At 33.7% G+C, this 18,336-nt stretch overlaps 2 protein-coding genes across 2 annotated transcripts in view; both read left to right on the top strand.

The window, feature by feature from the left end:
* Nucleotides 1-18,336, top strand: part of LOC119609532 (otoferlin-like) — a 29,895-nt gene that overhangs the window by 1,690 nt on the left and 9,869 nt on the right. Inside the window, 8 exon segments of the mRNA XM_037964360.1 lie at nucleotides 1,466-1,512; nucleotides 1,515-1,724; nucleotides 1,783-2,183; nucleotides 2,238-2,540; nucleotides 2,596-3,181; nucleotides 3,184-3,355; nucleotides 6,200-6,368; nucleotides 6,428-7,347. Coding sequence (XP_037820288.1) covers nucleotides 1,466-1,512; nucleotides 1,515-1,724; nucleotides 1,783-2,183; nucleotides 2,238-2,540; nucleotides 2,596-3,181; nucleotides 3,184-3,355; nucleotides 6,200-6,368; nucleotides 6,428-7,347 — 2,808 coding nt within the window.
* Nucleotides 13,291-14,906, top strand: LOC119609534 (gram-negative bacteria-binding protein 3-like). The gene has a single exon (XM_037964362.1). The coding sequence runs from the start codon at nucleotides 13,382-13,384 to the stop codon at nucleotides 14,831-14,833; it is 1,452 nt and encodes a 483-aa protein (XP_037820290.1). The 5' UTR covers nucleotides 13,291-13,381; the 3' UTR covers nucleotides 14,834-14,906.

Below are 18,336 nucleotides of genomic sequence, written 5' to 3' on the forward strand. Positions count from 1 at the left end.
TAGTTAGTTAGTTAGTTAGTTAGTTAGTTAGTTAGTTAGTTAGTTAGTAGTTCGTTAGTTAGTTAGTTAGTTAGTTAGTTAGTTAGTTAGTTAGTTAGTTAGTTCGTTAGTTAGTTAGTTAGTTAGTTAGTTAGTTTAGTTAGTTAGTTAGTTAGTTAGTTAGTAGTAGTTAGTTAGTAGTTAGTTAAGTTAGTAGTAGTTAGTTAGTTAGTTAGTTAGTTAGTTAGTTAGTTAGTTAGTTAGTTAGTTAGTTAGTTAGTAGTTAGTTAGTTAGTAGTTAGTTAGTTAGTTAGTTAGTTAGTTAGTTAGTAGGTAGTTAGTTAGTTAGTTAGTAGTTAGTTAGTTAGTTAGTTAGTAGTTAGTTAGTTAGTTAGTTAAGTTAGTTAGTTAGTTAGTTAGTTAGTTAGTTAGTTAGTGTTAGTTAGTTAGTTAGTTAGTTAGTTAGTTAGTTAGTTAGTTAGTTAGTTAGTAGTTAGTTAGTTAGTGTTAGTAGTTAGTTAGTTAGTTAGTTAGTAGTTAGTTAGTTAGTTAGTTAGTTAGTTAGTTAGTTAGTTAGTTAGTAGTTAGTAGTTAGTTAGTTAGTTAGTTAGTTAGTTAGTTAGTTAGTTAGTTAGTAGTTAGTTAGTTAGTTAGGTTAGTTAGTTAGTTAGTTAGTTAGTTAGTAGTTAGTTAGTTAGTTAGTTAGTTAGTTAGTTAGTTAGTTAGTTAGTTAGTAGTTAGTTAGTTAGTTAGTTAGTTAGTTAGTTAGTTAGTTAGTTAGTTAGTTAGTTAGTTAGTTAGTTAGTAGTAGTTAGTTAGTTAGTTAGTTAGTTAGTTAGTTAGTTAGTTAGTTAGTTAGTAGTTAGTTAGTTAGTAGTTAGTTAGTTAGTAGTTAGTTAGTTAGTTAGTTAGTTAGTTAGTTAGTTAGTTAGTTAGTTAGTTAGTTAGTTAGTTAGTTAGTTAGTTAGTAGTTAGTTAGTTAGTTAGTTAGTTAGTTAGTTAGTTAGTTAGTTAGTTAGTTAGTTAGTTAGTTAGTTAGTTAGTTAGTTAGTTAGTTAGTTAGTTAGTTAGTTAGTTAGTTAGTTAGTTAGTTAGTTAGTTAGTTAGTTAGTTAGTTAAGTTAGTTAGTTAGTAGTTAGTTAGTTAGTTAGTAGTTAGTTAGTTAGTTAGTTAGTTAGTTAGTTAGTTTAGTTAGTTAGTTAGTTAGTTAGTTAGTTAGTTAGTTTAGTTAGTTAGTTAGTTAGTTAGTTAGTTAGTTAGTTAGTTAGTAGTTAGTTAGTTAGTTAGTTAGTTAGTTAGTTAGTTAGTTAGTTAGGTTAGTTAGTTAGTTAGTTAGTTAGTTAGTTAGTTAGTTAGTTAGTTAGTTAGTTAGTTAGTTAGTTAGTTAGTTAGTTAGTTAGTAGTTAGTTAGTTCCCTTGGTTCGTTACCATGTATATACACCTAGGGACTCCGTTACATTCATCAAATTTGTATATAATTGTTTAGACAAACCTCCCTGGGGCCTACTTTTATACATTTATACGATAAAGATTATGGATCAAATACATAGGACGTCTATTAATGGAAATTAAATCAGAATGTTTGGAAACCGAGTCGAATCATGTAATGACCCTGAAAAAAGTAACACCTCTAGATGAGAAACGTTATTGGCAAGAGCAACAATTTCTTATAGAATTTCTGCCACTACAAGGAGACTTTATACACAGCAGTAACAGTAAAGCTAAAATAGGTCTTAAGTTGGGAGGTAAAAATTTTTAACTAAAACCAAAATTCCATTTACTAACCAATTTTTCTTAATACAGAACACAATTCCACTTCTCTAGAATGCTCTCTGAAAAACTATCCCACACAACAGAAAAATAGACAATATCCTATTAAAATCTTTAAGTATTTTCATCAGCAGTCCCCCTATAAATCTATTACCTTGACAGCTCAACTGCCAGATAATCGTAAAAAATTCGAATGTGATATTCACTTACAGGATATAATGGATGTTCTTAAATCTGAAATAGAATTATTTAAATTATTTCAAATTCAGTATGAGGGGCATCAGCAATCACAAATGAAAGTCTTAAGAGCCATACTTCAGAGCATTATACAAAAAATGGAACAGGTTATAGAGAGTAAAGGATTGGATTGTATTAGTTTTAAGCAGGCCACACAATGGGATATAAATCGTTTGTTGTATTTAAAGGAATATATTGTAAGTTTAAAAGATAAACTATTAAATTAAAGTGTTTTAATGTGTTTTATACAGCATAAAATCCTAGAAGATTTGAAGGCTTTACGTTCCAAACTAAAATCTTCTTTGGGTAATTACACCGCTTTGGTTATTGAAGAAATTGTTGGGGATTTAACAAAAAATTGTCATGAACTGCAAAATTTACTCTCGACTTCTTTACATCAAGATAATTGGCCTGATTTGATACTTGTTTTGTCTGCGGGTAATAAAGAATTAGGATTTTGTAAGATAAATGCCAAGAACTTTTTATATTCCATAAAAACTGCTGAGGAGAGTTGTAACAGTCAGTGTTGGAAACTGAGAAATTTTATTGTTAAGGTGGATTTTTCCTTCAAATTTGTATTCCTTGAAATAATAATGTCATTCCTCCCAGGATACGAAATGCCAACATACCTGCTTTAATTGTGGCTGCACGGTATCTATTATACGTGGTTGTCTTAGTATAGTAGCCGAATCGGAAACTAGTCACTACTTGAGTCAAGTAGTGCAAGATTGGAAACATCCCGAACCATTCTATTGGTCTCCTCATATACCCTGTGTTAACTTCAAATGTAGGCTCTTTATACATCAAGCCAAAATTAAACCAGGTGCAGATCGTAATGGTCTCTGTGATCCCTATATACGTATAATGATTTCACAAAATGCCGCCGAAACTCCCGTAATTTTTAGCACCCTCTCACCCATTTGGAATGCTGTAATATCTTTAGAAAACATACAACTACCGGGAGATTTTCTTTGGTATTTGAGTAATCCCCCCGTGGTAGCAGTAGAAGTCTATGATACTGATCGAAAAACTACCGATGATTATTTGGGTTGTGGCATTCTATCGATGTCGGTGATAAAAAGTGATTGGATTGATTGGTACGCCCGGGAGAATGGGAGTTGGGAAAGTGAAGAGGTGAAGAATAAACATGCTGTACAAAAGTATGAATTGTTAAAGTATTTAACACCGCCACCCTTAAATGGATACCGATAGCTTTGGATGGTTGTGTAAGAGCTGAGGTTTTGATGTCGGGAGAGATGGTGGAATTGCAGGATGTTAAGAAAATCAAAGAAGTTGTAGAAGAAAGCAACGAAGTTAATGTCACGGTGGGCATTCCGAATGCTATTAAGCCGAATATGAACAATTTTGTGTAAGTTGGAAACTATAGCCTAGACTATAGACTAGACTAGGCTAGACTAGACTACACTAAACTAGAATACACTAGACTAGACTATACACTAGACTAGACTATAGACTAGACTATAGACTAGACTAGACTATAGACTAGACTATAGACTAGACTATAGACTAGACTATAGACTAGACTATAGACTAGACTATAGACTAGACTATAGACTAGACTATAGACTAGACTATAGGACTAGACTATAGACTATTAGACTATAGACTAGACTATAGACTAGCTATAGACTAGACTATAGACTAGACTATAGACTAGACTATAGACTAGACTATAGACTAGACTATAGACTAGACTATAGACTAGACTATAGACTAGACTATAGACTAGACTATAGACTAGACTATAGACTAGACTATAGACTAGACTATAGACTAGACTATAGACTAGACTATAGACTAGTCCAGACTAGACTATAGACTAGACTATAGACTAGACTATAGACTAGACTATAGACTAGACTATAGACTAGACTATAGACTAGACTATAGACTAGACTATAGACTAGACTATAGACTAGACTATAGACTAGACTAGACTAGACTAGACTAGACTATAGACTAGACTATAGACTAGACTATAGACTAGACTATAGACTAGACTATAGACTAGACTATAGACTAGACTAGACTATAGACTAGACTAGACTATAGACTAGACTATAGACTAGACTATAGACTAGACTATAGACTAGACTAGACTAGACTAGACTAGACTAGACTAGACTAGACTAGACTAGACTAGACTATAGACTAGACTATAGACTAGACTAGACTATAGACTAGACTATAGACTAGACTAGACTATAGACTAGACTATAGACTAGACTATAGACTAGACTATAGACTAGACTATAGACTAGACTATAGACTAGACTGTAGACTAGACTATAGACTAGACTATAGACTAGACTATAGACTAGACTATAGACTAGACTATAGACTAGATTATAGACTAGACTATAGACTAGACTATAGACTAGACTATAGACTAGACTATAGACTAGACTATAGACTAGACTATAGACTAGACTATAGACTAGACTATAGACTAGACTATAGACTAGACTATAGACTAGACTGTAGACTAGACTAGACTATAGACTAGACTGTAGACTAGACTAGACTATAGACTAGACTATAGACTAGACTGTAGACTAGACTATAGACTAGACTATAGACTAGACTATAGACTAGACTATAGACTAGACTATAGACTAGACTTATAGACTAGACGATAGACTAGACTAGACTAGACTGACTATAGACTAGACTAGACTAGACTATATACTAGACTATAGACTAGACTATAGACTAGACTATAGACTAGGACTATAGACTAGACTATAGACTAGACTATAGGACTAGACTATAGACTAGACTATAGACTAGACTATAGACTAGACTATAGACTAGACTATAGACTAGACTATAGACTAGACTATAGACTAGACTATAGACTAGACTATAGACTAGACTGTAGACTAGACTATAGACTAGACTATAGACTAGACTATAGACTAGACTATAGACTAGACTATAGACTAGACTATAGACTAGATTATAGACTAGACTATAGACTAGACTATAGACTAGACTATAGACTAGACTATAGACTAGACATAGATAGACTAGACTATAGACTCGACTATAGACTAGACTAGAATAGACTAGACTATAGACTAGACTAGACTAGACTATAGACTAGACTAGACTATAGACTAGACTAGACTATAGACTAGACTAGACTAGACTAGACTATAGACTAGACTAGACTATAGACTAGACTAGACTATAGACTAGACTAGACTATAGACTATAGACTATAGACTATAGACTAGACTAGACTATAGACTAGACTAGACTATAGACTAGACTAGACTATAGACCAGACTATAGACTAGACTACAGACTAGACTATAGACTAGACTATAGACTAGACTATAGACTAGACTATAGACTAGACTATAGACTAGACTATAGACTAGACTATAGACTAGACTATAGACTAGACTATAGACTAGACTATATAGACTATAGACTAGACTATAGACTAGACTATAGACTAGACTATAGACTAGACTATAGACTAGACTATAGACTACTAGACTATAGACTAGACTATAGACTAGACTATAGACTAGACTATAGACTAGACTATAGACTAGACTATAGACTAGACTATAGACTAGACTATAGACTAGACTATAGACTAGACTATAGACTAGACTATAGACTAGACTATAGACTAGACTATAGGACTTAGACTATAGGACTATAGCTAGACTATAGACTAGACTATAGAACTAGACTCTAGACTAGACTATAGACTAGACTATAGGGGGGGGGGTACTAGACTATTAGGACTTAGACTATAGACTAGACTATAGCCTAGGACTATAGACTTAGACTATAGACTAGACTATAGACTAGACTATAGACTTAGACTATAGACTAGACTATAGACTTAGACTAGAGTATAGACTAGACTAATAGATAGACTATAGGACTAGTACTAGGAGTATAGACTAGACTATAGACTAGACTATAGACTAGGACTATAGGACTAGAGTATAGACTAGAGTATAGACTAGAACTATAGAGTAGGACTATAGGACTAGACTGTAGTCTGGCCTATAGTCTACTCTATAAGCCCTGGACTATCGTCTACTTTATAGCCAAAACTATTAGTCTACTCTATAATCCAACTTATTAGTTTTCTAGAGTAGCGTCTAGTCTACAGCCTGCAAAAGTGGGTTGATCCTACAGTACACTTTTAAAATTTCTGTTATAGCTTAGAAGTGGTTTTTGCCGGTTTTCGTAACTATCGCAAACATAATTATTTGACCAGTAAGCATCAAGTGAAACTTATGATGGGCGATCTTATACTGACTAGTGGCTTATCGACTTCGCCCATACAAAATAGTTTAAATTTCTTGATTTTATATGCTTCCGGAGTTTTGGTAAGCCTAACTTCTGTTCTGTTATGCAAAACATCCTATAATTCCCATAACAATTACAGAATCTTCCCGAGCAACTGGAATATTGGCCCGCTATTATTGCCACCGATTTAGCCATTTCGAGTAAAGGACAAGAAACTACTTTGGGAGCTACTTTAATAGCCAATTCCAAGCGTTATTTGCAAAAGGAAAATGCCATACCATGTATACACGCAGAAGACGATTTCGAAATGGATTCAGTTTCTACCACCATACAGCTAGAAGAAGAAAGCGAAAATGAGCAGGAACATGAAGCTTCAGACAGCAAACCTTTAATCCATAAAGAATCAAAAAATTCCTATTGGCAAAGTATGTTAAAGAAATTGAAACATAACAATCAAGAAACTAAAGAAAAAGCAGAGGAATTAAACAATTTCCATGAACTTCTCGATGAAAGTGAATATAACTGGTGGACTAAGTTTTACAACTCGGGCTTTATAGAGCCTTGCACAGCATTATCCGATTTTAAGCATAAATTGTGTATCTATCAAAATGAATTGGAAAAACAACCCGAGTTTAGTTACCTAAATGACTGGGCCGAACCGCTTAGCATGGTGCACGGTGTAAGATATAAGAAACATGCTTTACCCAAAGAAGAAATCTATGCTACTCTTAAGCTTCATATCAAAATTACCCCTTGTATATGTGGTCGCTCCCAAGGAGGTGGTGAGGGAGATGGTCAAATGTTAAAACCTTTAGCTACCGCTTTAAATCCTCGCTATCAAGCTCAGTTGCAATCATTAGCCGAATTAGTTAAGATTATGGTAAGAGTGTATATAGTCCAAGGATTACAATTTCGTCCATGTGAAAATAACTCACAAGCTGACTCGTATGTTAAATTGCAATTGGGTCAAAAATATATAACAAATCGTGCGGATTATATACCCAATCAAAGTAATCCTGTATTTGGCAAGTGCTTTCAATTGGAGGGCATGTTACCCAGGTGAGTCAATTTTTATAGTTTTATATAGAAAAAAGACCACACAATATGTATTAATAACATTCGAGAAGAAAGCAACTTGTAAGCAATGTAGCTTATTTAAAACTCACTTGATAAGCAATTTAATTAGATTATTTTTATAGAATAAAATCTTTATTATTATACACATTTAACTTGTGTCAATATTAAGGTGATACCTAATGCAGGGGATACAAATGATATAGGAGCCAGATAATCCAGATAATCCGAGAGTGTGGCCTATAATCCAGTTTATAGTTAATAGTCTAGACAGTATCAAGGTCTATCGACAGGTCTACAGTCTGGACTATATTCCAGTCTATAGTCCGGACTATAGTCAAGTCAACAGCCTGAACTATAGTCCAGTATAAAGTCCGGACTATAGTATGGACTGTAGTCGAGTCTATTGTATGTGCTACAATCTATACTATAGTCCATTCTATAGTCTGGACTATAGTCGAGTATGTTGTCTCTATACTATAGTCGAGTCTATAGTCCATATAGTCTGGACTATAGTCGAGTTTGTAGTCTGGACTACAAACTGTAGTCTGCACTATAGTCGAGTTTGTAGTATGGACTATAGTGGAGTCTATAGACTAGACAATAGTCGAGACTGTATTCTTGAGTATATAAAGTCTGGACTATAGTAGGGTCTATATTCTGGACTATAGTCGAGTATATAGTCTAGAATATAGTAGAGTCTATTGTCTGGATTATAGTCTCGTATATAGTTTTTTCTATATTCTAGTCTGGACTGTAGTCTATAGTCGGAACTATAGCTAAGTCTAGCCTATAGTCTAGACTACAGTCTGAACTACAGTCTATAGTATGGACTATAGTCTAGTCTATAGTATGGACTATAGTTTAGTCTATAGTGAGGACTATAGTCTAGTCTATAGTGAGGACTATAGTCTAGTTTAGTCTGTAGTCTGCACTATAGTCCTACGGTCGAGTCTATAGTATGTACCATAGTCTATAGTCCATAGTCTGAATTATGGACTTTGCTATAGTCTGGATTATGAGCTGAACTATTCTCTTGTCTATAGTCTTGTAGTAATCGATAGTCCGAACTATAGTCTAGACTACAGTCCAGTTGTAGTTTTCACTTTAATCTGGGCTATAATATAATCTATGATCTAATGTAGTCTACAGTTAGGACTGCAGTATAATCTGGTACATAATATAGTCTATAGTCCTAAGCTGTAGAATAGATTAAACGCGAAGCCATTTATTGTCCAGTTTATAGTCTAGCGCTATAATATCGACCTTAGTCTGGATTTTAGTCTATAATACAATGTGCTGTACTGAAAAGCAAAGTCATTAAGAAACTATTTTTACTTTAGTAAAAATAGTTATGCACTGGACTGTAGTTTATAGTCTGAATTATGGTCTTAAGCATTTAGTATACATGCAGTGCCTTTAATTTAGTTTTTCTTTTTCGGTAGCGTGTACCTAATCAGCGCTATTTCTGAAAAAGTACTTAGAGTCAAATTTAAAATCGAAACGTTTTGTAAAATCTAAGATAAGTACCATCCTAATAACAATTAAATCTCTTCAATTGTAAAATAATTTCTTTGGTTTTCCCAGTTTAAGTGCATTGAAAGTTATTTTTAGATCAATTCAAATATTTACAAGGACACCAGATTTTTAGAAACATTTCACAACATTGAACACTTTTACATGGCGATTTTGAAATATTTTGAAGAGGAATTGACTTACTAGACATCTAACAGAGAGAGAGAAGTGTAAAAGCATTTCAGAAATCATGATAAGAATTTTGACTTTGGTCGCCCTTTAAATGTTATGGTTAAACTTCTAAAGTTTGAAAGTGTAAATGCATTTCAGAAATCATGATAAGAATTTTGACTTTGGTCGCCCTTTAAATGTTATGGTTAAACTTCTAAAGTTTGAAATTATTACAAAATATTTCAAGAATCATTGATAAACGATGGAACTAGAATTGTAATAGATAAATGATTCTATATGTACGGCCCGAATATTAGTGAAACTTATAGCAACTTTAAAAGCTTTTTACTTTATATGATTTTATAAAATGTGTGGAAACATGTCCGTCCATTAATTTAGATTCAATCTCAAAATTTTAAACATTTATTCCTTAAGATTTACTTCCCTTCTTTCTTTTAATAAAACCACCCAATGTGGCATCTCGGTTGAAAAAAATCTCAGAACAATAATAGTAAAAAAACAAGTGAGAGTGTTATATTCGGCTGTGCCGAATCTTATATACCCATCAACAAAACGTTTGCCGTAAAAGGAATGCTCCCCTATAAACATCAGATTGATATTTGGAATATGGTTTAAGTCAATTATGTACCGAGCTCTTTTGAACTAACAGAATATTAATTGTGTGTCGAATTTCATCGATTAACTCGCATTTTTAAGCCAGTAATAAGCGTTAAAGTAATTTTCTGAAGGGTATCTTACATAAAGGCCTTACAAAAAGTACTTTTTGAAGAACGAATAATACCTTTATAGGTTCTCACTTAATCCGGGCTCTATATACTTAATTTTTGTCTGAGCATGAACGATAAATCTCAATTTTTGATGAAATTTTCAGAGATTGTCTCGGATTTTTGCTCATATCTTCGTAATTTATGCACCGATATTGCTGATTTAAATAGCGTTTTTCCTGGACGTATGTCCATTATTAAAGATTCTAATCTTTTAACATACAGGCATACCCGGGCGCATGTTACCTTGATGAGAGACCCCATCTTGGTGTAATTGCAATCGCGGGGAAATACCTCTAGTCTGCCGGGACTATAAACTGGTAATGATCAAATGTATCCTTGGTCTTTCCTTGGTATGATTTGAAATGGAGTCGAACCAGAGAGCCACATAATCTGGTACTACGGGTGGCTAGTTGCCCTCAGTTGCTTGAGGTTCCCTCGTGCTCCACGTAGTGGCTGTGGTTAAACCCCAAATTTGTGGGAAGAGAATGACAGTTAAAGGGCTGATGCACGGTGAAATCTATAATTCGGAATAAGTTCGGTATTGTTGCCGAATGACAATAGAAATGAGTTGGTGGTAAATATATATGATACAGGATAAATGTAGAGGTATACGGATCTCATCCTCCCGTATACCTGGAGTGAGTATTTCGGATATTGTTCTATATAAAAGTGTCGGATTAATGAGAAGTGTAGTGATAGATGAAAGGTATCTTATACAAGTGATACCACTGATACAAAGAGGCGTTAATGAGTCGCCTCATAAGCTCACCCTGTGGGTGAAAAAGACCACCGGGAAATAAGGCAGGAGTTCACGTAAAGCTCTTCGACGTTCATACACAGACAGACGGACATGACTAAATCGACTTCGCTATCTATAAGGACCCAGAATATATATATACTTTATAGGGTCGGAAAATTATATTACAGAAGAATTAGAGTCTATAGTCTGGACTATAGTCGAATCTGTAGTTTGGACTATAGTCAAGTTTATGCTCTAGACTATAGTCGAGTCTATACTCTGGACTATAGTCAAGTCTATAATCTGTTCTGTAGTCGAGCCTATAGTGTGGACTATAGTCGTGTCGATAGTCTGGACAACAGTATAGTCTATAGTCTGGACTATAGTCGAATCTATAGTTTGGGCTATATTCTAGCCTATACTACGGTTTAGTCTAGTCTATAGTCTGGACTATAGTCTATTCTAAAGTCTGGACTATAGTCTATTCTAAAGTCTGTACTATAGTCAAATCTATAGTTTTGACTGTAGTCAAGTCTATAGTTTGGACTATAGTTGGGCCTATAGTATGGACTATAGTCGTGTTAATAGTCTGGACAACAGTCTATTCTATAGTCTGGACTATAGTCGAATCTATAGTTTGGGCTATATTCTAGTCAATACTACGGTTTAGTCTAGTCTATAGTCTGGACTATAGTTGGGCTTATATTCAGGACTATAGACGAGTATATAGTCGAATCTATAGTCTGAACAATTGTCCAGTCTATAGTCTTAACTATAGTCTAATCTACAGTCTACTCTATAGTCTGAACTACAGTCATAGTCTAGTCTGAACTATGGACCATGCTATAGTCTGGATTGTGTGCTGAACTATTATCTTGTCTAAACTGGATTGTAGTCTTGTCCTTACACTAATTGATAGTCCGAACTATAGGCTAAACTATAAACCAGTTATAGTTTTCACTTTATGCTATACGCACAATTGGGACGAACGACGAATTTTTCTGAATGAATATTCGTCGTCAGAAATAGAACACACTTGGCTATATGAAATGTACACAATCATTGCGTATGACGAAATTCGTCGTACGTAACGAACTATGCGATAGGTTTATTTCTATTTCTTACGCAGACGAACGACGAATTAATTGGGGAAAATTGTTTTAAGACCAATTCCGGTAGCCCTAATTTGCTGAAATTTTGCGGTTGTGGGTACAGCTAATGACAATAAAATATTATGTTCGAATATTCGAAATTATATTCGAAAATTCGAAGTTATGTTCGAAAAATGTTTTATGCTCTTAAAATAATCTCTGGGTCATAAAAACTAAAAATAAAATTTTCGAAAATTCGAACTTAAGTTCGAAAAATTTTTAAAGCCATTAAAACTAGTTCTCGTGGCCCGAATTGTCTGAAATTTGGCAATCTGGAGTACACTTGATGACACTACAATTCTATGTTGGAATATTTAAAATTAAGTTCGAAATTTCGAAGTAATGTTCGAAAAAATTTTGAAGCTGTTAAAATAATCTCAAAATTGGAGATATTTACAAAAATATAATTTTAGTTCTTTTCGAGGCCAATTTCTTACATTTTCTAATTTCGAAATAATGTTCGAATAAATTTTAAAGCTGTTAAAATTATCTCAAAATCGTGGAGATTCAGAAAAATATAATTTTTGTTCCTTTTTCTTACTTTTTCCAATTTCGAACAAACAAATTTTGAAACGAATTCGCAGTACGAATAATTTGATTGTGTTCCATTCGACGAATTTACGCAACGAATTTTTGTCGATTAGTTCGTCGTGCTATACGAAATTCGTCGTTCGTCCCAATTGTGCGTATACCATTAATCTGGGCTTTAATATAGTCTATGATTTACTCTAGAATACAGTTTTGACTACAGTAAAGTCTGGTATATGATATAGTCTATAGTCCAAACTGAAACGCGAAGCCAATAAGACAATAGTATGAATTATGATCTCGTGGTCCCACTTAAACTTTTGCCAAATCTGTTTCGTCGTGGAAACAATCGGAAGATAAGTATCATCCTAATAACAATTGAATCTCTTCAATTGTAAGATAATTTCTTTGGTTATCTCAGTTCAAGTGCATTGAAGGTTATTTTTAGATCAATTAAAATATATACAAGGACACCAGATTTTTAGAAATATTCCACAACATTTAACACGTTTACATGGCAATTTGGAAATATGTTGAATAGAAATTGACTTACTAGACAGCTAACATAGATATTGACATCAGGTAGAAACAGGGAGAGAAATCGAAATCGAATTCCGAAATCTCGATATTCTGACTTTGGGCGACCCTTTAAATGTTATGGTTAAACTTCTAAACTTTGAAATTATTACAAAATATTTCAAGAATAATTGATAAACGATAGAACTAGAATAGTAATATTATGATTCTATGTTTACGGTCCGAATATTAATGAAGCTTACAGCAGCTTTAAAAGCTTTAAGCTGTATTTATAATAAGGTTATATGATTTTATTAAATGTGTGTAAACATGTCCGTGCATTAATTTAGATTTAATCCCAAAATTTCAAACATTAATTCCCAAAGATTTACTTCCCTTGTTTCTTTTTAATAAAACAACTCAATGTGGCATCTCGGTTGAAAAAAAATTCTCAGAGCAATAATAATAAAAAAAACCATAAATCCAAACTAAAGCTTGAATAAAAATCTAAATATAAATATACAAAAGATCAAGAACATAAATTTAGTCGTCTTTTAAACGTTGAACACTCAATTTGATAATCTTCAACACTAGAGTAAACAAATACAACAATGACGAGATCGGTGATAAATTATACACATTTGTTAGGGATCGTTTTAAGTCTCATGCCATGTTGCTGGACATATGAAGTGCCTAAAGCCACAATTAAAGTATTCTATCCCAAAGGTTTTGAGGTGTCCATACCAGATGAAGAGGGTATAACATTGTTTGCCTTTCATGGCAAATTAAATGAAGAAATGGAAGGTTTGGAGGCAGGAACTTGGGCTGTTGATATTGTAAAGCCCAAAAATGGACGTTGGATATTTAGGGATCGCATTACTCAGCTTAAATTTGGTGATACCTTGTATTACTGGACCTATGTTATCTACAATGGTTTGGGCTATCGTGAAGATAATGGTGTGTATGTGGTGCAGCAGTATGCTAATACAACAGCAACAACAACTACTACTACAGCTGTAACGGATATACCAACAAAAACCACTACCTGTAGTTCAGCGGTGACCATGGTTAATGGAGCTCCAGCACTCTGTAGTGGTCAAATTATATTTAAAGAAAATTTCGAAGGCCATAGATTAGATTCTAACCACTGGTCCCTAGAGAGACGTATACCTCAACAACCCGACTATGAATTCAATATGTATCTGGATGATGTGTCAGATGTTTTGCAAGTAGACGGTGGTATGTTGACCATTAAACCCAAACCCACCAGTCAACATTATCATGCTGATGTTCTTAAGAAAACCTTTTCGTTGGGTTCAAAATGCACCGGTAAATTGGATACAGATGAGTGTGTGTTTCATCCTAAAACGCAAAATAAATTAAATCCCTTGATAACGGCGCAAATCACTACTAAAGGTAAATTTTCTTTTAAATATGGCAAAGTAGAGATAAAAGCTAAAATGCCTGGCGCCATGTGGGTGTATCCACAACTATGGCTAGAGCCCTCAAAGCACACTTACGGTACAAGTGAATATCATTCGGGACAAATGCGTGTGGCTCATACTATAGCCAATGGAGAAGAGGTAATGCTGCATGGTGGTTTGCTCTTAAATGCCAATGAACCCTGGCGTTCGGCAAAAATGTGCGAATATCAATTTAAACAACTTAATTTAACGCATGACTTTCATTTATACGAACTAATCTGGACCCCAGATTCAATCACTGTAGCGGTAGATGGTCAAGAATATTGTTGCATCAAAATTACCGATGACAAACAAGCCTTTAAAAATCTTCATTTAAATAACCAGTATTTACCAAATCAGGATCTTTTGAATGCTGGTTCCAATTGGGCTCCTTTTGATGAGGAATTCCATTTGACCTTGGGCTATGGCATTGGCGGTAATAATGTCTTTAAAGATGAGTTCCACTGGAAAGAGGAAAAGCCCTGGCCTAATACTGATCCTCGTTCGAAGAATAAATTTTGGAAAAAAATTTCCAACAATTTGAATTGGTTAAGTAATGGTGATTTGCGAGTGGATTTTGTTAAAGTATATGCCGTGTGATTAAGATCAAAATTTTGTTAATTGATTTAATTTTTTTTTAATATTTTTACTAATAAAAAATATGTGATAAAAATATTTATTGTTTCTTTTAAAAGAATAGCATCTGTATGGGTGAACGAAAAAAGAAATAACATGTTCCCACGACAACGTTTATTACTTGATTCGTGTTTTGAATTACTATTTTGTTATTACTCTGTTCACACGACTCATTGGTAATTCAATTTGACACCATTATATTGGGGAGGGTATTATGGGTTTGTGTGTTTGTAATGCATAGAAATATTGGGTCTACACCAAACCAATCGATTCAGAATTATTTTCTGAATCGATTTAGCGATATCTATCTGTGCGTCCAAAGATAAGATCGCAATTTTCAAGATAATTTGATAAAATTTGACATATATATATATATATATATATATATATATATATATATATATATATATATATATATATATATATATATATATATATATATATATATATATATATATATATATATATATATATATATATATATTTCTTTTAACCAAAGGATGAAGCCTACTGGTATCGTGGGAACATGGTATAAGAAACCAGAGTCCAAAAAAAATTTACTTTAAATTATTAATTCTTTTTTTTTTTTTGCTTCCATTCTAAGCTTAAGGATACAGTATCAATCTTCATATAAAACCGGATTATAAATATTTTATAAGATATATACAATGTTTAATAGACAACAAAGAGAATGACGATTTTAAGAAATAAAATTACATACATATACATATGTATGTATGTGCATAACACTTCTCGTCTCAGTGATGCGTATAAAAACGCCAAGATAATAATCAAATTTTTTAAAACTGGAATTTATTTAAACACAGTTAAACTAATTAAAAAACAAATAACAATATTTAGTAAGGCAAATACGGCTATATGATACCCATACTGGAGATCTATTATGACATATAAGAGCTTAGTTCGATTTGAGATATTTTTCAGTCCTTAATGCCGGAAAAAGGTCTAATATATGTATGTATAAGCATAAATATATTACCCCGAATGATCGCATGTATCAGATACATAATATTTTTGTTGGAAAAAATTTAAATATATAGCCCACGCCATTTATAGAACAAAGAAATTTAAATCCCTCTGATAAGAAAATTTTTAATAAATTTGTGGCAAAAATAAAAAAGCGCATATCTCAAGTTATGCAAAAATTATGTTTTCACACTTTTACAATATTCGTACGGAATTGTAAATGTAAATTTCTCATAAATATCAGATCAGAAGTTTTCAACATACCGAATTTTTCAAATGTGTTTTACTATAGTTTTGTATTTGAATTTAAAACTGTAAAACATTCTCCTGAAAAGTACAAAAAATAACTTAAGTACTTTTGCCTTTTTACCACAGAAATATTGCAGCTTCCCCTACAACGAGATAAATTTTAAATTTTATAGTTTTTAGTCACAACTCAAGCAATAAACAATTTATTTGAAACTTGTTGTAAAGTATCCGTAAAGGTCAAAATGCAAAGATCTTTATGTATTAATTTGAAGTGGATATTTTTATATAAAGTGACCAGAGGGGGCGGAAGAGGCGGGACGAAAAGGCGGGAGGGGAAAGAGGGGAAGGGGAGAAAAAGAAGCGGAGAGAAAAGGGGAACGGAAGAAAACGCAACGAACGAAACGAACGAACGAAAGAACGAACGAACGAACGAACGAACGAACGAACGAACGAACGAACGAACGAACGAACGAACGAACGAACGAAGAAGAACGAACGAACGAACGAACGAACGAACGAACGAACGAACGAACGAACGAACGAACGAAAGGACGAAGAACGAACGACGACGAACGAACTAACGAAACGAACGAACGAACGAAACGAACGAACGAAAACGAACGAACGAACGAACGAACGAACGAACGAACGAACGAACGAACGAACGAACGAACGAACGAACGAACGAACGAAACGAACGAACGAACGAACGAACGAACGAACGAACGAACGAACGAACGAACGAACGAACGAACGAACGAACGAACGAAAGAACGAACGAAACGAACGAACGAACGAACGAACGAACGAACGAAAGAACGAACGAACGAACGAAAAACGAAACGAACGAACAACGAACGAACGAACGAACGAACGAACGAACGAACGAACGAACGAACGAACGAAAAAACGAACGAACGAACGAACGAACGAAAACGAACGAAACGAACGAAAGAACGAACGAACGAACGAACGAACGAAAACGAACGAACGAACGAAAACGACGAACGAACGAACGAACGAACGAACGACGAACGAACGAACGAAACGAACGAACGAACGAACGAACGAACGAACGAACGAACAAACGAACGAACGAACGAAGAACGAACGAACGAACGAACGACGAACGAACGAACGAAAGAACGAACGACGAACGAACGAACTAACGAACGAACGAAGAACGAACGAACGAAACTAACGAACGAACGAACGAACGAACGAACGAACGAAGAGAAACGAACGAACGAACGAACTAACGAACGAACGAACGAACGAACTAACGAAACGAAAACTAACTAACGAAGAAACGAAGAACGAACGAACTAACGAACTAACTAACTAACTAACGAACTAACTAACTAACTAACTAACTAACTAACTAACTAACTAACTAACTAACTAACTAACTAACTAACTAAATAACTAACTAACTAAACAAGTTAGAACTTATAGTCGGGCATGACCGACCTTATGCTACCCTACACCAGCGAGTTTGTTACAAACTTTGATTATTTTTAAGAAGTATTTTACAATTAGTTGACAAAAAAAGGATAATTCCGGTTGATGGTTTTATATCTACATCAGTTATTTATACAGAATATTATCGTGATATTAGTGTTATAAGTGAATTTTGGCCATCAAGTCATTTTCTGAAGATTTTGAATGGGGGATTTGGTCATATGAGGCCTGATCATTAAGACTTATATAAAACTAAGTTATGCTGGTTTTTAAAGTAATACAAGAACCAAAGAATAAATACAAGAACATTTAATATATTTATGAGTTCAAAAGCCCTATTCAAGGTTTACATGGACACACAGACGGACGGACGCGCAGATAGCTAAATCGACTCAGAAAGTGATTCTGAGCCCATTGGAATAATTTAAGGTGGGTGTAGGACCAATATTTTTGGGTGTTACACACATCAGCACAAACGCATAATACACTTCTCACTATAGTGGTGTAGGGTATAAAAACACGCGTTTGCATATTTGGTTTCCCTCAATATCACACTACTTATTTTATGAACTTTTCTAATTCTGAATGAAAAAAGGTTTAGCAAAAAAGTCATGTTCGAGATATACAATTTATTACAAATTCATTTCAGTTATTATTAAAATACAAATAAATTTATAAATGTTATTGTTCTTTGTAAAAATAAGTAATACAAAAAACAAATAATTTTTTTTTTTAATTACAAAGTTTGCTGATTATTTTATTTAAAGATT

This window comes from Lucilia sericata, unplaced genomic scaffold (genome assembly GCF_015586225.1).
Source record: "Lucilia sericata isolate MDLA Ls3-8-SP2 unplaced genomic scaffold, ASM1558622v1 Contig001000F_arrow, whole genome shotgun sequence".
Classification (NCBI taxonomy): Eukaryota; Metazoa; Arthropoda; class Insecta; order Diptera; family Calliphoridae; genus Lucilia; species Lucilia sericata.